This window comes from Oxyura jamaicensis, chromosome 12 (assembly GCF_011077185.1).
Source record: "Oxyura jamaicensis isolate SHBP4307 breed ruddy duck chromosome 12, BPBGC_Ojam_1.0, whole genome shotgun sequence".
Classification (NCBI taxonomy): Eukaryota; Metazoa; Chordata; class Aves; order Anseriformes; family Anatidae; genus Oxyura; species Oxyura jamaicensis.
Window position 1 is genome coordinate 17961902 of NC_048904.1, and position 27824 is coordinate 17989725.

At 39.6% G+C, this 27824-nt stretch overlaps 1 protein-coding gene across 2 annotated transcripts in view; it reads right to left on the reverse strand.

Moving 5' to 3' along the window:
* The window catches only part of SHQ1 (SHQ1, H/ACA ribonucleoprotein assembly factor), a 45925-nt gene extending 22778 nt beyond the window's left edge, over positions 1–23147 (reverse strand). Inside the window, exons 1-10 of one of the 2 annotated variants that reach the window (XM_035337911.1) lie at positions 23137–23147; positions 22311–22493; positions 21349–21413; positions 20414–20536; positions 19181–19335; positions 17747–17859; positions 17339–17462; positions 10164–10322; positions 8355–8408; positions 6290–6413 (exon numbers count right to left, since the gene is read on the reverse strand). In XM_035337911.1, the coding sequence (XP_035193802.1) occupies positions 6290–6413; positions 8355–8408; positions 10164–10322; positions 17339–17462; positions 17747–17859; positions 19181–19335; positions 20414–20536; positions 21349–21413; positions 22311–22453 (1060 nt within the window). In that variant the 5' untranslated portion in view covers positions 22454–22493; positions 23137–23147. Of the gene's footprint in view, positions 1–6289; positions 6414–8354; positions 8409–10163; positions 10323–17334; positions 17463–17746; positions 17860–19180; positions 19336–20413; positions 20537–21348; positions 21414–22310; positions 22494–23136 lie in introns of both variants that reach the window. The other variant, XM_035337910.1, reaches the window with a different exon arrangement.
* Positions 23148–27824: the final 4677 nt, after the last annotated feature.

The following is a 27824-nucleotide window of genomic DNA, read 5'->3' on the forward strand; positions in this document are numbered from 1 at the left end:
AGATGGGGGAAGACCACAGTATAAAAAAAAAAGAACACAGCACAAAGCAATGGCAAACAAAAATAAAAAATGAACATAAAAAGTACTATTTTGGAAAATAAGTAATTGAAGAAAAGTCAGGGAAGAATGCAGAAGAAATTACAATCCCAAGCATAACTGCTGAACTTTCAGATTCCATCACCATCAATGCCTGTCAACCCAAACCTGTCAAACCAAACTATTTTGACTACAAAGAAGTATGCTCTTTTAAAAAGAAATTATACATGGAATTAAAATTTTGCTCAACTTTTTGGTTCTAGCTGTCAAGCTGCCAGCCTGAACCATTTACAACATCCACTACATTTACTCAACTGCCAAGTAACTATGTAAATTAGTGACTCGAACACTACTTCTCAACAAAGAAGTAGTCCTTCTTCATTAATTACAATTTTAGATTATAGTAGCTTAACATCTCTGTCCTCACAGAGGCTGCAGCTCTAGCCAGCCTTAATCCCTGCTCAGCACGGGCATTCAGGAACCCCAGAGCTGTGCCTGTGTTAGCAGAGAGGCATCTCCCCTTTCAGCCCAGGGCTGCACAGTGAACAGCTGCATGCATGGGTGAAGCCCGGCATCTCCTGTACAGGGACGGTTTCAGTGATGTCCACTACATACCTCACCTCTGCTCTGGAACACTTCCAAATCCCGTATATATTTAAAACATACTAAACGTTCTTGTAATAAAAATACGATTTTGTATATCACTACGGGACACTTCATTTGTGAAACATGAGCAGAAGATTACACTGGATTTACAAAATTGACTTTGAGTAAGTATGCAGATAAAGCATTTCAGAGGCAGGGCACTACAGTCCGTCTTCATGGTCTGGGATGTTTTTCTGACTCTTCAGCCAATTTGCTATTACAACTAACATACTGACTCTGTAACCTTATGGTTTTTTTCACTGGACATGAAATATATAACTTCATATTTAATTTACAGATTGTGGAAATGATCTCTGCTAAGTCACACTGCACATACCAAGACAGAATGGGAAACAAGACAGCTGCTTTTTTTTGGCAGCCCAACCCTTCTTTGCTAAGATACACCGACATTAATGCAGATTAAATTTTCATCGTGTTGCCTCTCAAGATCATACATCTCTTCTGTTATGAGAATAAAAAAAATATTTGTGTCTGAGCGATACACGAGTGGGAATGCTAGAAGGTGAAGGCAGGCAACAGCAAGGGTGAAAACGTGGCTCTTGAGGACTCTGTGACACTGCCAGCAGCAACTCCATCCCAGTCCTGACGTTCCAGGGGACACTGATTTAAAGTAAGTCAGCAGAAAGTTGTATCAAGTGCAGTTAAGTTACATTGGAGGTAGGCATTCCCTCTGCTTGACTGCAGCAGCCCTTAGGAACAGCCACCCTCCTCAGGCAGCTCAAGTCCTGCAGGAGGTGGCCGAGAAGTGACAGGACGTCTCCCTGCCTTTGGGAGCTCAGAGCAAGTGCCTGGTACCGCTGTCGATCACCAACGGCAATAAAATAGCTGAAGGAATACAAACATGGTTTTCAGATGTGGTAACAAAGATAGGAAAAGATGAAAGTGTCAGCAACATACACATGATGATCTTCAGCTGAGGAGACAACACTAAAACAAAATGAAAGCACATGGAAAAGAAAAACAGCTCTTCAATGGATTTGCTTGGGTTCATTCACACGGAGATTTTATGTATGCACATGCATGCAGTACATCAAACAGGGAATCCTACAAAGGAGGAACACAAAGCACAGCGAACAAACTTCTGCTTTCACGATATGCATCTTACACATGTACCCGGTAAGTAAGTCCTTATACAAAACTCCTTACCACAGGAATCAAAAATAAGCACTGAAGAATAAACACTATTTAAGCCTTGAAGTAGGGTATCCTGTAACACACAGACGATTCTTAGCCAATTCTTGTGAAATCCCATACCCTTAAGTTCTGTCTTTGTATATGCCTACTTCAGTCTTCAGCAGGCCTTAACTTCCAGGCTGCAGCTCAGTCTCCAGCACCATTCCTACCTACTCTGCCTTCAGTGCCCTGCTGCACTCCTGCACCTCCTGCTTTTGCACAGCTCTTTGTGATGTGCCAGTGGCAGCCTTTGTGAAACCATACAGCAAGCTGGAACAGGGAACTGGTGAAACCAAAAGATGAACAGGTACAGGAATTTTTTGGCAGTTATGTCCATCCAACTCACAAAAACGTTGCCTGTCAAAGCAAACCTAAACGTGCTAGTTTTAAAAGTCTCACTTCTTTTCTAGCCCTAGAATTCTCTTTTTTTTTTAAATTCACCGTACATTGAAGACGAGCCGTGGAACAGAACACGAAGACGTATCAAGCATAACCAATTTCATTTTCTTCGCATACCATGAAGAGGCAAGCACTGAAGTTCAATGGTGAGGATGGAAAATAATCTATTTAAAAAAAAAGAGCTAAATGTTTAAAGGCAGGCACAAGAAACTTCAGTAAGAATCTCAGGAAGACGTGAGTGACCTGTGTAAAGTTACAGTTCTGCATTATACTGATCATTAAATAGAATGCTTTTTAAGTACGGATACTATTTCTGACTGTTTAAAACCCACTAGTTATATTTAAAAGTACACATAAAAAGACTTCAACTTTTGTAATGGAAACTCAAGTATTTTTCATTCTAAGCTATTAAAGACGTAGAACCTAAAAGCATCTGACAATACAGACGGTAACAGCCTCTACCTTTAGCCTAAGGATCAGTGTTAGAGGTAAAGGAGCACAACATCAGCTTGATATTGGATATATTGTAAAGACGAGATATCAAACCTAAGTACTAACCATTTTTCTGAGAAAAGGTGGTTTCATTTCCTGATGTTTAAAAATCATCCCACTGCTGTTGGGCACAGGATGAAGGCAGTTGCAGCCTCAGCAGAAGAGCAGAGAGGCTGAGCACCCAAGGCTGAAGTTCCCGAAGTCAGAGTACACGGCTGCAGACCACTGGCTTCTGCTGGAGTTCACTGCTACCACAGCTGGCAGGGGGCAGCCCACAACTTCACTTGTGCATTGTTTCAGGAATTCCGTTCTTTCCACGAATGACTTCAGAAATTGATAGAATTCAACCCCAGCTATTTGCCACTTGGTATCAAAACTACTGTTTTTACACAATCATGAAATTCTACTGGTTTTAAATACTGATTGTTTAGAAGTAAATTCATTATTTTATTTTACACTATTTTGCCTATAGCCTGTATTTTTCCACACGTGCAAGAAGGAATATTCACCTAAAGAAATAAACTGAATTTTGCTGTCTCGTTAAGCAGAGAGAAGAATGCCATTCTGAAAAACAAGAAAAGGACTCTGACTTCTGAATGAAAATCTCCTGGCAATAAACTTACCCTGCAGCCAACAGCGATAATTATTTCGCCCTAAATCTATGAGCGTTAACTTCTGTGTGGAAAGAGGCGAAGCGTATTTTATGTCACAGCGGATAAGTAAGTCCCCTATTTTTAGCTCATAGATGATGGCTTCCAAATCAGCATTAGGCAATGGTAGCACAATGGCAGTAAATACTGACAGAACCAGCTCGTGCCACGTACTTACTACAAGTCTCCTGAAAAGGGACTCCATATATTTCCATAAATGCAGAACACAGATTTTGCTGGAAATAGCACTGTAGCTAATACGTGCCACTATTTCATTCTCTTTTTTAATTATCCAAAGAACAACACAGCACATATCCTAGACAACACTGAAGTTTGAACGGTATAGCTGAAGTATTTTACGTATTATTGCTAACTGAAACAGAACGAGAAAATCTGTTAAAGTCCTTAATATTAATCAGCTTAATGCATTTTGTCTTATGATTAACACTTTGGTGGGAAGTCATAATTCAAATTAAGAAGCGTTTCAACCACATGCAAAGTCCTTAATACCTTAAAAATGAAGTATCCTGTATTTTGGAAGTGATACATCAAGATAGCACCAACATTTAAAAAAATAAAGTCAAGTAGCTTGACATATAACAGTTCAATCCCATCAGAATTCTTTACTATTATTCAATAAATTCTTTTACTGTGTTCATTTCTTTGGAATACAAGAACTTTTTAAAAGCTGAATATTCATTTCCTTAATTATTTTGTTAACAGTGCAAAAATTGTATGGAAAAAACTTTCAAATAGAAATGACTTTGCTAACACCTGTCTATTAAGTTGCTTCATTTTACACCTGGATCATTCCAGTCCTGGTACACAAAATTTCAAATCTGCAGCTAAAATTCTGAGCACATTATTAGTACATACACGTATGAACACACCTGGACCAAACCGCACCCAGAATACCCTGAGTTATTATCAAAAACATTACATAACCCATCTTCTGTTACCAGCACCCTGAGAAGAAAACTTAAGGATGAGGTCAACTCAACCCAATTCTTCCTTGGAGTTAAACAATTACCCTCTTGCATAGCAAGGAGTAGTTTTGTGGTCCTGTCTAACTGCATTCATTACCTGTTAGCTGACCGTCATTTTTACCTGCATTCATCACACCTCCATTGCCACACAGTGCTGAATCAGGCTGGTGATGCATCCCTTGCACTCAACAAGGCTAGCAGAGCATTTAATGCTGTCTGGCTTTAACTGTTGTGCTTTGCACATTGCATAGTTTGCCCAGTATTCTGTAAAAACAAATCCCTCAAAAGCATGGCTTGACCTCCAGTGAAATCTGAAGGCAAAAACATTGTCATTGAACAGACCTCAGCAGTACAAGCAGTATCTACAAACCCATTTCTTCTAACACTTCTCCCCCCCACTGACTATAGATAAGTATTATTTCCATTTTTTAGCTTTCCCAATACTTTGGTAGTTGGCTATTTAAAAAACTTTTCACACTAAACACACATGATAATAGGAAAGTAATAGGAAAGACTAACTTGATGCATAAAACCCAGAGTTTTCACAACAGCCAGTAATAATCACTACGACTCTTATCACCACGCTGCTAACTTGCTAACATCCCTCCCAACAGCCTTACGGCCACACGAAGAAAATCACATATTTGTGTCAGCTTCCTGGGCAGCACCCGGAGATAATCACTGCTCCCGCTCAAGATATCGCCCTCCTCTCCACTGTTAACAACTCTGGCTGAAACAGGCACACATCCCTTTTTGTGAGGTTTGCACGTGCCTTTCCAGAGCTGCTGAGGCAGCCGGAGCCCCCATCCTGAACCCCTGTTAGGGCGCACGTCCAAGATCTATTATTCTTTTGGTTACTGATGGGTACACAACTGTGGCTGCGCACAGCTGCACAAGTGAAGCTGGAATAACCACGGTTTTGAGAGTTTGTCCTTTGGCAAGGAGAGCAGGAATTTAATGTTACGTTAAAATTCCTTTCTGTCAAAATCCTAACAGGATTGACAAGGGTTAAATTAAAATAACTCATCTTCCAAACGATACAAGCTACTAAGGAAGCTGTTCAGATTCATGACTGCAAACTGTGATCAGCAGAACAAACTGATCAGGTGGAACAGCTGAAGAGGATGCTTGAAGAACTGCCTTTAAATGGAGACAAACCACAGAAGTTATCAGAAATCCTAGTCTTTCCTTTCCTAGGCCTTCAGTCAGGTAATTGAAGAACATAAAGAGCAGCAAAACAATAGAACTCCTGCTACATTTGTAGCAGTAAGTGACTCTGCTTTGAAATGTATCAGAAATAAAAACATAAGACAACTTTAGAAGAGGGTCTAAAACAATTAAGAGTATCTAACCTACCATAAAAAAGCTTTATTAATGTTATTTACTAACAGAAAAAAATCTTTAAAAACAGAAAAATACATTATAAAGAAAAATACTTTAGAATTCAACATCATGTTAATAATGACAATCATTTTCTCTGAAGACCTTTTCCCTAAAGCTTTGCAAATCACAGTTGGACTACACTGATTTGTTAAGATACTAGCTCTGATCAAAGCTTTTTCTGAGAATGAGATATTCGTAACACTTGTGTGGATTCTCTGGTGTTAATAACGTAGCTGAATTCCCCCCTCCAACTGCATGCATTATCTGCTGCCCAATTAATGAGCTGCTTCACAGGCTCTTTCCTGGCAAGTACACTGATTTTGTTCCCTTCACTCCCCAGTCCCCTTTTCACAAAGCCAGCAGATGTCCAGAAATGTGGCTATCTGTCAGGTCCAGGTGAAACTGGCCAAGAGATTAGAAAGTGGTTTTTGTTGTTGTTGTTTTTTCTTTGGTTTGTGTGGATTTTTTTCAACGCACATACAAACAATGCAGTTGAATGCTTACCTAGCTGTAGTATCATGACTGTATCATTCAAGGCACGTGTCACCAAGTCGAAATGTCTGTGCAGTGGATAGCAGAGCACTCTTCTTCCAAAACATACCAGAACATCATGAATGTCATAGAAACACTGCATGTATCAATGAAAAATCTGAATTAGTCTGTGTACTTTTCAATACAAAGAACTATTTTTTTTTTATATATAAGGAAAAGTTTATATATGTAAAGAAAAGTAGCACAGACAAAAAGTAGTTTGTGTGTTATGCATTTAAAATCTGTACTTTGATAGACATGAAAATCAACATGTTAAAAAGAAACAAGACTGTGCAGTTAGTTTGCAGAGCAGAATAACAGAAGTCCTATACATTTCAGTGGTTTTGAATTAAAAAAAAGTAGGGAACATTAGAATACAACGTCTAACTTGAGACTTTGTCATTCTTTAGATTAAAGCAATAAATTCCATCTGCCCCACGTTATTATTTATATTAAGGAGAAGCTATAAAAAGCCTTTTAAGATTTTTTTTTCTTTTAAGAAAAATTAAAAACACATGATATTAACAAAATACATGTGTACATGTAAGATCTCTAAAAATGATACATGACTCTGTCTTTCATGAAAATTATAGATATTTGAGACAAGGATAAATATATCTGCCTGGGGAAAGCAGTTCATTGTCCTCCTTTATGAGTGAGGAAGACCTCTAATTTACTCAGACCAGGGGCATTAATGAGTTATTACATATTCTCTTACAAGAGCCATTTCTTTTCCAGCTTTCACTTTTCAAAATACAAAATATTCCATTTATGAATTCAAATAAAAATACCTATTTCACCTTGAATCCACAATTTATTAAGATTAATAAAAGTGCTTTGCTGACACCGAGCACTTTTTTTGTGTTACATGACCACTTCAACTCATTTTTCATTTTAATGACTGCTGATAAGCAGTTTAATCATATTTTGTTATTTGAGTCGAAGGTGCATATACATGACAATCAGTTCAAAAATGGCAGTCAGTTCAACCAACCCATAGCCGAGGCAATTTTGTTTACAGATTGATGAAAACACCCGCCTCTACATGGTTTGTGTAACAGATATAGTTATTAACAGCTTGGTGCCAGGAGGCTGAATTTCCTGGGTGTGAAGTATACTGTTGGCGCAGGCTGCGCCAAGAACTGCTACATTATAGGATGAGCACATGCAGAAAACTCCTTCGCTGTGTTAGGGTATGGATCTGCAACCATTTGAGAGTTAAGGCAATCCCTATTTTAGCTGCACTCTGTAACTAGCTACCACAGGACACCCATCTGGACGTAACGGAAGACTGACTGACCTGTAAAATTAATTGTGAACAGAACCAAGGTCTTGTTACCAAATACATCTCTCACCATTTCTGGAAGTGGTCATAGGACTGAATCCAAATAGCCTGTCAGAAATCTCATTTTCAATCCTGCAAACTGAGACGTGGCTCAGTAATTTCAGGAACGAAGGAGGGCCAGACCTTTCTAGCCCACTGCCATCACGAGCAGTAAATGTCCACAGGCCAGGTTATGTCCCTTCCACTCCCAGCTGTGTGACAACTTAATTACAGAGGCCTGTGAGCTTTCAGTAAACAATGTGAAAGCACACAATAGAAAAAAAGTTTGTTCCCTCCAGTCTATGCTGATTTCAAAGGGCTAGCAAATCCCCACAAGTAATGGGACAACAGTGCTGAAAAGAAGGGTCAGAGTAAAGCAACACACATTGACTGGCTAACTTTGCAAGAAAACTGAAACAAAAGCATTCAGATAAGCTGCTTTTTTGTACTGCCTGAGCTCAACTCTTCCACAACAGTCCAGAGCAAGGCCCAGCACCAAGAGACAGACCAGAAGTCATGCTCGAGCCTCTTGGGACTATTACTAACTGGGAGCCCAGAGGTCAGATCAATTTCTTCTAGTATTTATCAACACGTGGATATACAGTTATTTTAGCTTCAATACTGAACCAGTAAGCTTTCCTCAAATGCAAGGTACAATGCCAAGAACGAAGTAATACTGCAAATAGGTAACACAAAGCATAAGTCTGAACTCACCTCCAGCCAGCACAATGTTGCACTCAGTTTCCTGACATTCCACGATGATTCAACCTGATTTTAAGTGGAGACCATAAAACAAATATCATCTAATTCAACATTCAAGACTGCTGGCAAACTATTTAAGATAACATTCCTGCAGCAATTTAAGAACCTTTGTGAACATGAAGAAGTAATTATATTATATGCATTGAAATGGTCACAGGACAGCATTAAAAGTTTTATTGCAATGCAGATGTTAAAATATCTGCAATTGTTTCTCTACTGGGAATATCTAGCCCATGCACAAGGCCTTTAAAATACAACACCAATCACAGAGAAAAATTATTTTTGTGGAATTCTGTCCCTTTTCAGCAAGCAACAGAAACGTCAATCTGCCCAGTGCATAAATACAGATCAAGCTAAAATGCCTTGTTTCATGAAAACAGCTCCAGACTTCTGGCTTTCAGAGGGTATCCTAAAGCCAGCAGTACACATGAAATGTCATTATTCTTAAGATGTGGCAGATTCCTAATATTTCTGTGGTAGCGTGGTCTGGGGGGATGATTATGGCTAAAAGCCAGGAAGCCTTCAACTATAACCCTGACTTTTGTAAAGATTTGTGTGGCCTGAACGTCTTAAGTCTTCCTATTAAAGAGAAACAAGACAGAATGTGTTTTCTACATATACCATATATGACTATTGCAAAGCTCAAGATTTGTATGTGTTCCTCACACATATGCATCTTAGCGCAACATTAACAAACAATACAAGAGTCCTGCGATTACTCTGTTCAACAGGCAGGTCTGCACAGTTCTGCCTGCAATTCTAAAATCCATGCTTCACAATTCAGTCTGATTAGGACAGAATGGTTTTGATTATATGTTGCAATACTTTGATTAAAAGCATACAGAAAACATCTCCTTGGTTAGTATCAGCAGAGGAGATGTTAACATTTTTATCTGGAAAGCAGGTCCATTTTAAAAAGACAAGTTTTCCAAAGAACTGCACAGAATCCATACTAAACTTGTGCTATTTTCTTCTTGCTTTATACCCTATAAAAAGCCTAGGATACAAAACACAAAATAAAGCTGGCTGCTGTTCTGTGCAAGAGACAGAAACACCAGAATACTGAAAATGGAAACCACTTTCCTACTTCCCTCCAGGACTTGAATACTGGAGAAAAAAAACTTTGTTGTTGTTTTGTTTTTAAATGTGTATTGATTTTAAGATTTTAAATGCCTAATGACAGTTTCCAGAATGCCTCAAACATTTTTTATACTCACTGCACAAGCTTGAAAATAAAAATGAATCAGTTTAAAAAAATTCAATTTTGTTAAAAGCATGTACTGATTACCCATAAAAAACACTGAATTCATAGTCTCAATCCTACAGAATTAATGATTTCCCATGCTTTTTCGGAATCCAAATCAAACATATCTATTATGAAACTGTCAAAAAAATCTGAAGAACTGTCTATGTAAGAATGCTTTCATGAAATTTGTGCTTACATAAACAAGACACATCAAACCAGAACCAAAGGGAAGTATCTGTATTCTTCTGCATCTCCTTCCACTTTGCTCCCATCACTAAAATTCTGCTCCAGAAGAAGGATTTAGAAATTGCAATAATCCCTAATAGCATTGCAACAACTCGACCTAGAGATGGAATGTCTTTTGTTGTAACTTAGTTCCAAGTGTTTAAAAATACATAATTGACTAAGTTCACTTTGAAAGTTAAGCTATCCAAACAACAGCACAGGGTCTGGCAACAGGTTACTGTAGACGTATTACACTTCCTTTTTTCTTTTTTTTTTTTTTAATTACTTACATTTTGCTCTCCTTCGTTGACACAGATGTCATAGCAATACGCCAGAAGGATATCAATTAAGCTCAGATACACGTGATGACGGCTTCTTTTATCCAGAAGATAGGATTTATTTGTGAACCTTCTCAGCTGCTCTCTCTCTTCTTCACTGAAGACAACTACATAAAGTAAAAGGATAATTGATTATGAATTTAAAGCTGACACTTTGATTTAATGGGTGGTAATACTATTTCGACAGTATCTTTAAAAAGAAGCATTACTACTTACAAGTCACTCATCACTCAAGAAAAAGCCTAAATCAATCTTTATTATTTATTAAACTCTGGTATACTCTTTGCAAAGCAAAGTTCCAGCCCTGGAAAGGATTGCATGTATATACCAGCAATTTTGAAGCCCTCAGAAAGCACAAAGGATTTCCGTGGATGCGTTGGTAACTCGCGTAGCGGTAAATGCATAATCGGGACCTCAAGAAATTTTAACTTACTAAGTCCGTGTTGTATGGGATAAGAAGAACACAGAAGAAAACAAGTGTTTTTTCTCAATTTAGGGAAGTGTAAGAACTAAATAAATAGGGAAGGAAAAAAGGAAAGACAATTTTGTATTTCTAAACATCAAATTTTGACTCAGGACCTAGGTACAATTTAGGAGCATCATTTACACTGTCTGAACATATCCTCCTGGTGCTTAAGGAAGATCAACAAAAGATGAAAACTTATCCCACTGATAGCAGGATGAAAGCTACAATTCCTTCCAAAGAGCTATGGTTTCCACTGTCAGTGACCATCGCATTTTGCTCACCTTCAGTGTACCTCATTTAGTTAACAACAGCTATACCGAGCCAAGGCAGCGAACCACCTCACCCAGCACCTTCTCTTTGGGATGCACGAAGAGGAAGGCACCACCACAGCAGTCGTGCTGCGATAACGCATCAAAATCTTTCTCTAGGGATCTGTGGTGCAGGCATGGATAGCTGAAGTAGCATACTGAATGGCAAACTTTCTGAAGAGTACTTCAAGCACTTCACAAAGGATGTCAAAATTACCTCGAAATAACAGCACAGATTAAGGAGATAACTGACTAAAAGCCATCTCTACACAAACTCGAAGTACATCAAGAAGTCATTTAGTAAAATTAAAACAGCTAGAAGCCTGAGCTAAGAGATTTTCATCCAGGCAGCATGGAGTGCAGGCATTCCGTGTCAACAGGCTCTGATTTACTGAGTCGGATGGATGTGGCAGACACATTTTGGTCACACCACAAGAGAAAGTTACAGACACAAAGCGACTTGACAGTAGAAAGCTGTGTTACCAGCTCTGTTGCACTGCAGAAGTCCCACTCCACTATTTTTACAAGTATCAGCAAAACTGGAAGCAGCCTGAGTTTAAAGATGCCAATCATTTAGGGAGATTTCTGAGAAGATGGGTACAAGCCTAATGCAGCGCTCTCATTACACCTTCATAACGAGCCCTAAGCACAAGGGTGGATGCATGGTGTGCCCCTTAGCTTAGTGAATTTGATTTATTCTAGGAAAGGAGAAAAAACACCACCTTATAATATTGAAATCTCTCTTCAATTATTCTTTTACCACCTCTCTTTTGAGTCACCGTGTTCTGCCATACTTAGCTGGGGGCAGAGAAAGGCTGCAAGCAAAGCATTCAAACTTAGAAACAAGAAGCAATTATTGGTCAGCACACCAGGATGAGGGGGTGATACTGGCTAGTACATTCAGCGCCCTGATAAAGCACCTGGAGTCCTTGGTAGCCAGGCACCCGTCAGGAGGGGAAAGGTCAGCTTCTGCAGCTCTGCAAGACAGATCCTTGAATATTACTGAGCTGCCATCTTCCACCAGCTTCATTAGCACTAACAACTTGACCTGATAACCCAACAGTTCCCACCTCGTCTCCCTGTTTTCCACATCACTGTTACCTCTGGAATCCTTAAGCCACTAACAATCCTGTCTCCACAACCTTACCTGTAATCCTACCACTCTTGATTTTTCTGTGGACTTTCTCACAGCTGTCAACAGTGTGAACCAAGGTTATGCGGCTGGGACTTATCACAAATAAATCCCTCGGGAGAGCTTAGAGCAGAGCTTACAGAGAGAAAAGGTTACAATTCCTGGTAAACCAAGTTTATTTTTACATCCTTTACTCATTTCTCTATTGTAAGGATGAAGATCACAAAGGTGCTTAGCGATGTTTCTCCTCAAATCATTTATACAATCCACATCAGAGATGTTACCCCTCTACGAGACGTGAACTTCTTTATCCAAGGAGCTTTCTACAAGACTTCTAATTTTATGACTGTTTTGAAACAAATGTTTGTGATACCAAAGGCACATACATATGCACACACCTCATATTGAGGCATCAAATTACAAATTAAGAAAAACATTTTTGAATGTTTCTTCTTTATGAACTTTTTAAACATTTCTATCAGCTTCATAACCATGAAATACTTGATTTAAATTCCTATGGAAACTTCTTTATGAGCTAAAACATTTCTCTGGAGCTAAGCCAGTCTCCATTTATTTACAAGCTCCCACAAAAAGAATTCCAGCTTTTATGTCATCTTAAGAAAGCCGATCTCTTCCACTTGCTATGATCTTGTACAAAATGACAATTTAGTCAGACTGTGGCAGTTTGACTCTGTTTTCCCATTAATGCAATGCAGCTCAGTATTATCCCCTAAATCACCAATAGAGATGGCGCATCTATATTCTATCAGCAAATTTCTTGGCAAGTTCTTAAAATGCATCGATTGTTCAGCAAGTCACCTCCATCATTCATATTAAAATTATCCATAAAACCATATGTGCGATGTTGTAGCACACAGGAAAAAATTAGTTTCTGAAAAACGTAGCATAAAACCACTCTGGAAGTTGCTACAGTAGGGTGGGTTTAATGAGGTATCACAACAGGGTGTTTACAGTTAGGAGAGCCAATTGGGAAGAAAAAAGGCATTTCCAATTTCAACAAGCTTTCCACAGAAAACCCTCTCCTGGAGTAGAACACAATTTATTATTAATAGTATATGCAAGTGGCACTTTCATCCTGAAGAGAAACACAGAACAGCAAAGGTGAAACCAAAGCTGAAGGAGAAAAATAAATTCTAATAGAAAAAAAAAAAAAAGGAAGAAAGCCCAAGTTTGTAAGGAAAGACTCCTACGTCACATCACATTCATAAAGCTTAAAATCACTTCCAGGGCCTACAGTAGTAAAGCAGTTTGTTACAAAGAAACTAAAGATTCTCATGCTTTGAAAGAATTATATCCCAGAATACATCTCCTGCTGGATGCGAGACACTTACCCCAGCACTCTACGATTTCTAGGTTCATCTCACCATGCTTGCTACAATTAGCAGCCAAGATACATGCATCAGGATCACTTCTGTTCGCCTCTAAACACTCACTATATTGAGTACTGGGTCTGCTACTGAGTACTGGGTATTGAGTATTGAGTATTGGGTCTGCTACTGAGAACTCACCTGTTCTTAGTCAGTGACTTAACAGCTACAAGTGGCTATTTGTCTCACAGCTGATGACAGTTACCAATGAGATACCTCTCATCCAGGTTAAGAAACAGCCCAACACTGAGAGCAAACATTTTAAATTCTACTATTGAATATTTGTTAGATTCCCTAGAATCCGTATTCCAGAGCTATATGTAAAATGTCAACAATGGATCTAAGTAGAAAGCAAAGGAATTGTGAATTGAGTTTCATGAAACATGAGACTTTACTTCCTCTAAAACGCAAACTCTGAAGCATTTCAACATACACAACTGGACCATAATCACAGAAAAAAAAACAAGTCAACTAGACAAGAGCAAAGAAGCAACAAGACCAGACAATTCCCAAAGGTAAATGCTACAAGATGTTCATTAACTTAGTTACTGCAAAGTACCAGGTGTTCTTCATAAAATCTCTCTCTGGAGAAAATATTTGAAGTTGATAAATAAAGATCTATCAATTCCTTAAAGATCTTGAAGAATAAATTATCCAGGCCTAAAACTAATTATTAACATGTCAAAACCACCACCTACTTTGTTTTCCTAATTCAAAAATACAAGTGTATAGTACAAGGTAATCAGAACAAGTAAAATCACAATTACATTTTCTGCTATATTAAGCCTGTGCTTTGTACATTGGCGTTACCAATGTTTTATCTAACAATGCCTCCACAACAATCCATATTTGCTTTCTGAAAAGCAGCATCTGCTGCTGTTTATCAAATCCTAAATTTGCAACTTAACTTTGATTTTAAAGCATTTTGTATGTTTGTCACTGCCAAAATCATGCCTCTTCCTGCTACAGCAGGACGGTGTATTCATACACGCACATCTAAATGAATCGTGCAAATTAATCTCATATACAAGTTTAGTGCTATGCTGAGACTACCCTCACTTTTTAATCGCTTCATTTACTTCTTTTAAACTACCATTTCTCATTAACACATTTCAAATTGCTCCTCGGTACCCAACTGTCAAGGAAGTACAATTTAATCTCTAAACAGGACAATGAGGTCTGACAGTAACAGGGTGCTTTCTTACTGCGTGGCTGAAGTTTTATACAGCTGATCACATCAATTCTAGGTAAGGTATGGAGTATTCAGCACTCAAGAGACTAATATTTGTATCTCAAGACTGATGTGGAACTTACGGTTCTGCATGCGTTAGGGGTACTGAGATGACGTGCTACCTAGAGAGAGCCAACTCAGTGGTCAGACTCACAGAACCATAGAGCAGCCTAGGTCAGACAGGACTTCTGAAAATCAGCTGCTCCAGCCTTCAGCCCATGGTAGCATACCTATCAGTCATATCAGTCATAAACAGTTTTAAACACCATGAAACTTGTCGTCTCTTAGCAAGCTGTATGCATGGAAGCACCTCACCCTCTCAGTTGTTCAAAGGCTTCTTACTAGAAGCACCATCTAATACCAGCAACTGCCTCCTTATCCTTCCTATGTAACATGCCTTGGTGGAATGCATTCAGATTTCTCCCCAGTTCTAATGGAAATGATGCAAAGTTTCTCAAGTAGTAAAGAAGGTCCTTTACTCAGCACAGTCCTTATTTCTTCTAGGTGCATTTTCTGTGTCATTTCCATTTACTAAAAATGCACACTAGAAAACATATTAATGCAGATACGCAATCAAATTGCAACCAGTTCGTAAGAATTCCTGGATCTGTAACCCAGATTATCCAATCCCTTCAACTGGATAAACCTTAAGAGCAATAAAATAACATTTTAATCCTCCTATTGATCATCAGATTCCAGATCGAATAGCCTGGACCCCCTCCTGCCCTTATTTCCACGTAAGAGAACTTCAAGTGGAACCTGTACTCCCTCTCATGGTGGTTTCTTTTACCACAACTCATTCCGATTTAGCAGCCTCCGATAGCAGATAGCAGAACAGGGATCTGAAGCCATCGCTGGCTGCTGCTGCCATCCGAACCCTGTTCCCAGAACAGAGGTCTAAATTGGAGGGCACATGGGGCCTGTTGTCATTACCTAGCCCAAACGCCAGATGGCCACTTATGTTACTCAAATTTACTCAAGATCCCCCCAAACTACATGAGCCTCTTCGCTCTGCCATATGAAGGCCACGCTAAGCTTTTTTTGATCATCCTGATTACAAAAAAAGCCTGTTTTAACACATACTTTAGAGAAAAGATGAGCCTTTGTGAAGTCTCAATTTCTGTATAACTTTCCTTAGCAGGCTTGCCAGGCTTTTGTGCAGCTTCTGTATTGTTGCTTCCCCTGAAGTCCGAGAACATATGCGTGTGGGTTTTAGTAATTTAATTTGGAATAAAAAAACATTCTTTATCAATAAAATAATCCAGCAGCTCTTCATTTTCGTTATACTCCTATACACAAACATTATCAACATTTCATTCACTAAGGAGCGAATGGGTAAAAACAAACAAAAGAACTCATTCTGCTTTCAAGCCTCTTGTACCTTTGTCCAATGCCTTTTAAATCAAACACTTACGGTGGATATAATTAATTTCTGGTTTCAAAGGCTGAAGAGAAATCAGTAATGAAGATCAGATTACATTTGCAGTAAAATACACAGCATTTACCCCAATTCCATTGTTCTACCCCTGTAGAAAATGTGAAAGCGCAGGTATTATTAGTGTGCTAATATTTTATTTGTTACAGAACCTCTGCTAAAGGGATTATCGTTATCTGCTTCAGAAACATAAGATTTTCATACTATAGAGGAAATGAGGAAAGGACAATAAAAGAATATGTATAATAGTAACTTGTAATAGTCTCTACAATCATTGTGTTGAGAACAGTAATCTCAGTTATCTGTTAACAGTACTGTTATAAGGTCATCGATTTAGCTTCTAAACTGACACAAAGATTTTCCCTTGAAAAAAGTCTCTAGGAACTATAAAAACAGTTAAGTAGTAAGTACCATGAATGTCTGTGCCACTGTATAAACAAAATGAGAACATCCCACAGGAGACATGACCATCAAACAGAGACAAGGGCTGACACTAGGAGTCTTCCACAACGGATTGTTGGAAAACTTGCTGTGAAATGTCTGCACCACATTTTTAAGTGGGCGCAAAATGCAGTTTAGATTCTCTCTTCTTTCAAAACACAACTAGAAAAGGGGAAACAATTACCTGAAAAATCTGAAAAAAAGGGGGATAAGCACCAGCAACAAACAAGTGACTCACTTTCTAATACAATGACAACACAAAGACGGGCTTCATTTGAGTTCAGATGCTGTGGCTTGCTGACTGTGGCAGCTCCTTTAGAATCTTGAAAAGTCCCAACATACTCTTAAAAGGGAACCCCCCCCCCCGCAGACACGTGAAATTCTAAGATGGCCTTTAAGAACAGTTAATTCCAAAATTTATTATGGAGACCAAAACCAGATCATGCACTACACTCCACAAACTAACAGGTGAACACTTAAAATTAAATGACCATGTTATAATGTACTGTGAACTGCTCCATACACAACTCCTCCCGAAGATTTCAGTATACAACCGTCCTTCAAAGAAGCAAGACAGTAACAGAGTACTTGTCTTCCAGACTAAAAGTTATAGGCTAACACCATACTTTTTCCTTTAAGAATGATAACATGAAACATAAGGCTTCACAGCAATTATTCTGTAATAGGTACATAAATACACACACACAAAAAAATGCTCTCACCAAATGTATTGCTGTCGTGTTTCTGATGACTTTCTCCCTGCAAGGCTATCATTTTTTCATGAGCCTCGACCCACCATGGTTTGTATTTCAAAACATGCTGAATAGCTTCATCTTCAAAAAGGTCAGCTCTGGGGGACAAAAAAAAAGTCATAGTACACAGTTGGTTTTCTGGGCTGCAAGGGCACATTGCCAGCTCAAGTCAAGCTTCTCATCAACCAACACCACCATGTCCTTTTCTCCTCAGGGCTGCTCTCTGTAACATCCACTGAGAGCTACTGTGATGAGACAACGGGGCAGATAAAAAGTAAAGCTATTATTCCACAAGTGTTCTTAAAACCAAGCATCCATAGAAGAAGTGAGTATTTCAGCTGAGATACTTTTACTTGACCAGGTAAAATAAATCAGTACTCACAGGTAATGATCAGAATCGAACTTGGCAGCTTCTGCTGCCAGGCGTTTCTTCCTACGTTCACATACTGGAGTTTTGTCTGGATCCTTAATGTCTACAACATCACTGAGTTCATCCTGAAAATGCATCAAGAGTGAGTTGACAAAGCTGCAGATACAACATGCAGGATTTGTTTAGTAAAAGTTTATGAAGGATGCTTATAAGCATTACAATGTAAAGCCTAGATGCTCTCCAACTTCCCTTTCAAATCTTTCAAATTCAGGCTCTGCTGTGCAAACAGAACATCAAAATTCCAACAAGTTACAATTATAACAAATTCTAAGGAGCTTCAAATATTATGACGCCTTTTTACCATAAGGCAGACAGGTTATTTTGCAGTATGATGAAAATTGTAAGGTTTAACAAAAGCACACAACCACAAGAAGACAAGATAAAAATCATAGATATTGTTCTTGTGACTCTTGAGATTAGTGCTACACTCTGAAGTGGCCATACACTAATTAACAAGCAATTGTAGTGCCCTTTTAAACATCATTAAGCAGTGGTATTTCAATGCTGATGGGAAATGTACTTCTTCAGAAATTTCATGGTAATAAACCAGTGTATATATCTGAACAGAATGCCAATACTTTCTCCATAAATAGCAATCATTCTGCTCCAAACCCTTAAAACCCTACAATTCATGCAGTAGTAACTTACAGTTACATGATTTGTTTTAAGCACTTACTGCCAAAATTGCTTGGTGTAAGAACTTAAGCAGAACATTAAAAAAAAAAATAAAAAATAAATTATCAATTACTACTTCAATAAAAGCTTTGTACACTATGAAAGGTATTCTACCTTGCACGTTACTGGGTGTAGATTACGTTCCATTTATTCATGAAATAAAAGAACTTCTGAATGTACAATAGCAAAGTAATCATATTTTAAAGCTCCTGCCCTGCCAGCTAATCCACAAAAGGAAGTTACTAGGGTTATTAGTATAACCCTAGTAAATCTAACAGATAACCAGGTGGGGAACACCTTGAAGAATCATGATCTCAACCAGTAAATGCCACCTAATTATATTTCAATTTATTTTATTCAATATAGGAGATAGCTAGGCATTGCCCTCTTCATGAAATATTTTATGAGTCTAACAGTAGAAGGGCTTCACTGCATTTTTTTAAATCTAAGTATTCATTCAATTAAAAAAAAAAAATCGCCTAATATGAAGTAACTCTGATACACAATTAACTCACTCAAGCAACTCTATTTTCGCAGAAAAAAGATCTGTCTGTACTACCACATGCAAGGGCATAATACACTCAGCCTCAGAATGGGACAACGGAGAACTGTTACCTAACAATCCCGTCCTGACTATGGAATGAGCGAGGAAGCTTATCCAACAGGAAAGCTACCTGGAACTTTTGTTAGGAAAAATAAAAATGCATCTACCTGCAGCCGCTGGAACACCCCAGAACGCAAATTCCCAAATCCGTAGCAGTACTGTAGCGGTGGAAAGCTTTGTGCAGTTTCTCTATAAGGGGTCTGCTCTATTTCCCATTCAAATTCTTCCCCCTCCTCCTCCTCCGACAACGCAGCAGAAGCACCTGCATATATTGCATGGTCAAAGGAACAAAATTATTGTGTAGGAAACATATATAATTTAATAGAAAGGCACACACCAATAACAAAATAAGCATTTTTCATTGTTACATCTTTTAAGAAATATTCTACTACACTGGGTCAGCTATAACTTCCAGAAAAACAGAGGGTAAAAAACAGAGGCAGCAGAGACAAACATGAACAGTACACCTTCAAATCTCCCTTTATCTTAACCACTTGACTGAGAGCATCCTGAGAACTTCCCTACCTAATAAACCAAGGAGTTTGAAAATTAGCTGTAACCGACTAGATTCATAGATAACAAGGCAAAAACACAGATTATGAAAAAAGCTTCTTTTTTTTTCCTATTGATGCAATGCACAAATTCCCAAATATGGACATTCAAAATTTGTGAGGTTTCACTGGACTTCTTGTGCTGCTATCCCCAAAGGGCAGTCTTCCAAAAAATTGTAACTCTTGTCACCTGAAGTCTGCAAAAGTATCACTTTCACACACACAAGCCCCTTTTTTCTTCCAATTGCATCATAAGGTTGAAGGGTGGTACGTGTCTATATCGCAGTTCACACTGGACTAGACTGCCTCTATCACAGAAGATTTTAGTGAACAAAGGAAAAAAGACATTCACTGGTTACTGAAGTGTTTCAGACAAGATGATTCAAAGACCCTGCTCTAGATTCAACAAATTTCAAAAATGGAGATGAGGAGAACTAAAGCTTTTTGAGTACACTCACTCAAAAGCCTGAAATCATTGTTCCACTGTATACAGCCACTAGAGGGGTACAGAGATCTATAGAGGATTAGCATATATTAAACACATTTTGAAAAAATCTGATCACAACTAAGCCTACAGATACAGCACCTCTAACTCCTCAACTTAAGGCATTCCTTTCAATGCTTACTAGTAATTCCAGTCTCATTCATACTGCTTGTACCTTGGACTAGGTAAGAGTAGAAATACTCTTTTTTTTTAATATATATATATAGATAGATAGATATATCTGTTTTCCTAACTATTTTATTATGTAACTGTACCAATAATATAACTAAGGCTTTTTGTCTTACCTATCTCCTCCACTAAACGTTTTGCTGATCTTGATTTTTTTGGTGCTAAAAGGGATGTCACCATATCCAGCCCTTCGAAATACTGCCCAGGACTCTCCTTTGGTAATCGAATTGTCAACGTCCCTTAAAGGAAGTCAGGATATAGTTATGATATTAAAATAACCATGACAAACAAGAAATGTGCACTTTTCTATAATGAAAAAGGCTCGCAGAAATTGGGATACATTCAGGTAGCATTTTACTGTGCATCAATCTCTGTGCATGTTTTTAAACACCCCTAACAAGTTTCACAGAAATCAAAGATTTTTATGATAAAGCACGGAGGAGAGTATTTAATGAGTAGTGGTCTCTTGCCTCACATTGCATAACACCCCAACAGAAAACAAGCTTGAGTTTATTCTGAATCCTTCCACCAATCAAGTCATCAACAAAGATCATCGGAAGCTATTCAGCATTTTGATTATCGTTCCGAGTCAGTGCATAATAAAGGCTTTGCAAGCCTTTTGTTTATTAATGTGTTTATTCCAAAAGGTAAATACCGTTTTCCAGAAACACCATCCACCTTAAGAGAGAAGACTGTCATGAGACTGCCTCAGGATTATCTCATTTCTACTTAGTAGTATCTGGCTTCATTGCGGATTTGCAAGAATAATGATCTTTGTACAATGACATGTCTGGCCCCTATGGGCTTGAAGGGAACTTGTACTTATTTTTTTCGTTATTAGGACGGTTATGGAATATCATTTGTGCTTCCTGATAGCCTAAGTACAGCAAATCCCCAGCATTTTTTTTATACCACCTAACATAGGAAAAGGTTTAAGTTTATTTACAGTATCATATACTTTGCTAAACGTAATTCCAGTGCAAGGAAGTATAAGTTACTGGAGAATTAGTAACGTTCTTAACAACAAATATACTAAGAACATTAACCATACGTTTGTCTGCATCGTAAGATGCTTTTTCTCTACCATCTTCCACAATTCTTCCAGGAAGCGTCAACCTATGGGCAAGAAGTGAGATGATGACTGAATGCCTGACTAATTCTGCAACTTAACATGTCAGCACACACACATGTAAGGCATATTCCAAAAGCAGCACAAACCATTTAACTACATGACTCCTCCTGATACTAACGGAAGCCATGAAGCTAAATCCCTATGTAGTTCAGGGTCACAGCCACCACAGAGATGAACGACATGCTTGGCATTATCTGAAACATCATTAAGATTCTATAATTTAAAAAGTCTAAGCTAATCTACAGTGATGTGACACGAGGTAACTAATTCACTGCATTCTACCAACCTACTAAGACCCCTTGTGGTTTGCTAACGTGTATTGAGGAAGCTTACCCAAGAACACAAGAAACAGAAAATAAAAAGGGTTAATAATTCTCATCAGCTCTTACATGCCAAAGGTTCCCTTAGTAATTCCATACTGAGATTGCCTCTTGTTCCTTTTCTGCAGCATAGCGGGGAACTTGCAAGCTGCAGACTGGAACATCACTTCCTACCACCTGTACTCACGCAACTTTTCTCTATGTTATTGGGCATCAGAATACATTCTTCATCAAATATATTGTATCTAGCTCTGTATCACTTACATGCATCCAAAGAACTGTGTTGTCATTTCACAACTAAAACTCTATGGTATGATAAACTCAGAAAAGCAGTTAAGTTCCTTTTAAGGTGACTTAATGTCTGGAAAGAAAGTGGACGGATCCATAAAAGTAATTCCTTGCATAAAAATGGGCTGCCTGAAGTCGAGAATGTCAGAGCTGTAGATGACAAATGATCTGAAATACCCCACACAAAGTTCATTTTCTACTGACTTTTATGTATCTGATGAAGCCAACCTTTTTTTTTTTTTTTTTTTTTTTTTTAGTGCTTCCACTACTTACCTGAGAAAGTAAGGCTTAGAATAAAATTTAAAATCTTCCCCTTCAAAATACAAGTCAAACTCTGAAGCTCTCGCGTAAGGTACTTCAATGATTATTGTAAGAAAATCCGGATCCTGACTCAGCTCAAAAGCTGGAGTTATCATGATGAATGCCGCAGGCAAAGCAACCACTGACTATATGGCCCTATCAAAACAGGGAAACAAGAAAAGGTTAGTATGTTGTAGTTTCCATTTTATGACAGTAAATAGAGTCTGTTGAAAATCTTGTATGAAAAATATTTCAGATTCTCACAGAATTATCTTCTACATACTCAAAAAGAAAACACTCATGAAAACAGCAAAAAACGCGTTCCTATCAAGAATATGAAGGTACCATATTGCTGCATCATAATAAAAACTTATCATAAAAGAACGCAAACATTTGGAGCACACAAAAGAACTTGCTACGTTCATCATAAAAAGCACACCAAGTTCAGTCCTAAAACTTGTCTATTTTTTGTAATCGTTGTTTACTATTTCACAGCAAACTCACCATAAGCCACGATTAAAAACGTTGAAAAACAGCAGTATTTTATAACTACAGCTGTCCTTTATGGTGGCATGCACAGGTGAGCCAGAACACAAGCAACAGACCCAGAACACCCCACACAGGTGAGCTGAGCGTACTGCCCTTCGTGCCACATTTCACACATAAGCCACGGGGACTGTACGTGCAGAGCAAGGCAGAGCTGCTCCTGTGCGGTGGGCTCATCCCACAAGAGCTGTCTCAGCTACACAAGCAGTTGACACCCTCAGGATTTCCTCAGGTCCAAAGCAAGCACACTTACTATTCTGATCACTTTGCAGTTTTGTGAGCAAAGAGCACCTGAATACAAGTTGCACTGGATTAAGTTACCTGTATTTGGAATCTCCCTCACAGAGCTTTTTTAAGGTTTAAAACATCATCTAGCAGCATCAGATGTATGTTTGTACGTAGGCAAGTAAATATTTTGAATGAGGGAAGGAATTTACAAAGTACCATCCATCTGATATATATAACCTGTCTCGCTCGTTGGAAGCTTCCTTATGCAGGATTATTATTTTTTATTTAACTTAGAACCCAGCTGCAATTGAAAATAATAATAATAATAATGACTTAAGAAAAAAAAAAAAAAAAAAAAAAACTTTTTACCTATAAAAGAAAAAACCGCGGAACACCACCTGAAAGTGCGGCTCCCCCCTATGCCGCCCCCCAGCCCCAAACCCCTGCCCCCCCACACCACCCCATCCCCAGCAGGGCCTGCTCCGGCTTAACGCCGTGTTTTCCCGAATAACTACGTTTCCTGGCCTTTTCTTTAAAAAACGCAAACCGGCCCAGCTGCGCACGTGAAGAGCTGCCTATCGCACCTCTCCCCCGGGGCGCCGCACGGCCCCCGCCTGCCCGCCCGGCCCCCGCAGCCGCCTCAGGAGGCGCGGACTCGGCCGGGGGCCGGCTGCAGCCCTGGGGCAAGGCCCGGTGACCGTACCCGGGGCACCGCCAGAGGGACTGGACGAGGCACGACGAGGCAGAGCCGCCGCCACTCACCACGCCCGAGGCCGCCAGTGCCGAGCTGTGGCGGCGGCGCATGTGCGAGCCCTGGCGGCGGGCAGTCGGGCGGCAGCTCCGCCTTCGGGGACGGCCTCGCACAGAACCGGCCCGCATAGGTCCCACAAGCCCGTCCCTCACAGGGCTGTCCTGCCCAGGCAGCCTCCGGCCAGCTGCCCGCCCTCGGAGGAGGGCGCTGGAAGGGATGCGAGGGCGTCCCTGCCGGCCCTGGGCCCGGTGTTCCCCTCACAGCATGGCGCGGGCTCCCCCCCCCCCCGCTTCTCCGTAGAGAAGCCACGGCACTGAGTGTGGTGGTTTGGTGCCCCTGGCGTCCTGGTTCTGGGGTTGTGTAAACGGTCTCAACAAGTGAAAGCAGTATTTGATGTTGTTAAGGCCCTAAGCCTCAACTACTGTCACCCACAAGCCTATATATCTGGCAAAATCCTTCTCAGAGAATAGAGTGCTGTGGGGGGAAGGCTGCCCACGTCACCCCAGCGCTTTCCTCTGATAACCACAGGGATAGCTGGAAGTGTTGGAATCGGACATGGCCAGATACTGATCCTTGAATACAACGAGCTGCTGAAAGTAAAATAAGTGCCGCAGCTCAAAATACAACTGCTTGTATGTGTAAGTACAGCATGTGGTGAGAAGAAATACCTCTGGAGAGAGGCAAGCTGAGAAATTAGTACGAATTGAAGGTTTGAGCCTGATGTAATTTGAATTATGGTAGTAAGGGTAGTAAGGATAAAGTGATTTCAAGAGCTGAAATGCAGAGCAACTCAGGGGAGCTGGAAAGCACAGATCGGTCCCACAAGTCCTGCTGGAACAGGATGCCCAGTTCCGTAAGTGTCTCACAGGAGAGCAGGCAGATGTGAACCAGATTGTCCGTGTGAATAGAGGCAGAGCCTGATGACAGCAAGGAAACAGCATTCGGGACAAAATACAAGAGGCTCAAGGAAATTTATAAAAGCAGAAAAGTCTGTTTAAAAGCCATCTCTTTAAATATAGCATATAATGTAAAATTTTTCTGTCATTTTACTGTGAATGGTATTCTGGTTCCACATAATTCTCTACGTTTTTAAATGCTACTGATTCTCTTCTCCCTGTCCCCTGTGACATGCATTCAAATGTTTGTCCTGAAGGGATACAACCTCTGCTGACAAAGCTTTTTTAAAAAATAAAAAATAAAAAAATAGACAAACATTCTTCCATGCTGATAAAGATTGATTTTCTTGCTGGAAATCCAAAGGATTTGGCATCTCTTCATGAGAAAACATCTTCATTCATACAGAACTGAAACAGCAGTTTAAATACTGTGCAGTGTGTTGCTGACATGCACAAAAAGCAAATACTTGCTTCAAAATAGATCGTTCTCCCCGATGATCTCAAACGGATGGACAGTTTTAATATTCAGCCTCAATGTTCCCATGACCCATTTTTTTCACGGGCAGAAATTGAAGATGCATTGTGTATAGAATGATTTTTTTGTATTAAGAAGTTATGGCATGTAATTTCAGATGCTGATTTGACTTAGACCAAGGCCTCAGAAGCCTTTGATGCGTTTCCAGAGAACTTAAGCACTAATTAACTTTTGGGCCTTGCCAGTACAATCTATGGTAAGTGTGCTGGACAGGAAGCTAAATTATGAACCACTAGGCACCGTCCTCTCTAGATAAGTTCAAATTCACATAAGACAAGTCTGTGAAAGATAAGAAGTTTAATCAGAGAGTTCATTCTGGTCTAACTGCCGCTTTCCAAGACTGCTTCAGAATTATTTTTTCAGACTCTAATAACTCCTAGCCCTTTTTGACTGGTAATACTTTGCCTGTAAAAGAAAATTTATATGCTGATTTCAGTAAGGAAACTGGCACATTAACCAAAGGTTAAATTTACTATTAAGGCTCCATATTTAATTTTTCTCAAAATATTACTGTACTTTAAATTAGTTCCTTACAGATCTACGTAATAAATCTTACGGTATAGCACAGGCCTTTGAATGATTTGCCTCTCAATACATATGATGTCATGGTAGCGTGGCTGCAATATAAAATATGCATAACACACTTGGTGTTAATAAATTTGTTCAAATGAAACCTAAAGTATGTGAAGTTTTACTTAAAGCATGCGTTTAGTGTTGGTTTTGTTTTGTTTTGTTTTGTTTTGTTTTTCGCAGACCTAAGCCATCTGTTTGATTATCTCTATAGCCACCGTCATGTAAGAAGTGACCGGTCCATTGCTTTGCCACCAAAGTTGAACACTTTGGAGAGCGCAGTGGATTTAGCAGTGCTGACTGGAAACTGTGCCATGGAATTCTTCTGCAGTCCGGTAATGGAACTGGTTTTATTTGAGCGTGCATGTTGGTAGCCCAGAAGAACTGATATCTTCACAACTTAAAGTTTGAAAGAAAATGATGCAAATAGACAGGTAAGCGTGCACTGTAGCATATCACACAAACAAAGGGGAAAATCTCTAAAAATCTCTTAGAATGTTTTGCAGATTTCATAATGTTTATCCTGGTATTTTTATGCAGGCATTGCTGGCACATCTCCTATATATAAAATAAATTTTATTGATAAATAGTATAAAATCACACATTGTACCAGTTGAGGATTTCATGGGATTGCTATTGATAATCATTTTTATTAAGAAGGAAGTTTGGTAGGGTTTTGCTGTGGTACATATATTCTTAGATGAGAGCATATGGTTATACATTGTGGTTTTTCTGTAGCTTCTCATTTAGTATTGCTATTTTCTCCTTGCATGAAGTAATTTATATTTTGACATCTGCTCAGAATCAAAGTTGGATGAAATTCTGAAACAGTACATTTTCTTCACATCTCCATTGATAGTAAGGCTAAGTATTTTTAAGATACCATTGGTGAAGACTCGTTGTGACATCAGTACCAAATGGCCAAGCTGCGTAGCTTCACCAGCAATTAAATGCATTTTAGTAGTGATGGACCAGTTCTTGGGAGACCTAGCCTCAAAGTAAATATGACTTTACAGAGCAGGGCAGTGCCGCAAGAAGATTCACCCTTTTGTATGAGGTGCATCATTTACTGTACACTGATCCTTACCTTGGTAAGGTCCTGACCCACAGGTTCAAGAGGCTTTGGCCTCACAGACTGCCATTACTTGTCTGCAGTGGCGTGCTTTCTCTCAGGTAGCACTGTGGCCTCTGTGGTGGTCTTCACATTACAGCAGCAGCACTGAGGATTTATTTTAAGACTAGCAGACCAAATAGCCTGATGGAGAGTGCATCTCCAGAGAGGTGAGGGACAGCAGGAGAGCTGTTTTGGGCATGAGCCGCGTGGCTGCTCCAGTGCAGCTCATTAGCTCACGGTTGTTGTACTGCTCATTCCCTGGAGCTGAAATGAGTCTAGCTGAGTTCAAGCACTAAGACAACCAGGGCTGGGTGAAGCTACAGCTCCTGCTCCCTATTCTGGTATTTGTGCCTCTGTTCTTTGCATAGCTTATGCTCCAGCTCCATGGGGCAGCAAGAATCCTTGTATTTCTGTCATAGTATGCATGTAACAGAGATAAATAAGCTTACAAAACTAAGCAGGATTTATTTATGTTAATTTATTTCTGAAGCTTATTTCTGGAAGGGGTTGCCCAACGTGTTTATGGAAAGGCTGGATGTGGTGCTGGTGCTTGGGGACATGGTTTGGTGGGTGATACTGGTGGTAGGGTGTGGTTGGACCCGATGATGTTGGAGGCCCTTCCCAACCTTGGTGCTTCTGTGAGGTTGGCCGTGTTGCGCACCCTGCTGATGCCGCACAGCCGAGGAACCGCTCAGTCCCTTCAGCACAAGTCCCAGAAGTCAGATACCGCTCACACCCGTTGTCGTACAGCCGTGAGTTCCCTCACTAACTTTATTTCGCCCCGTGCAGCGGGTGGCACGACATGAGCCCGTCGGCAGGCGCTGAAGGGAGGGCCGCCCTCCTCCCC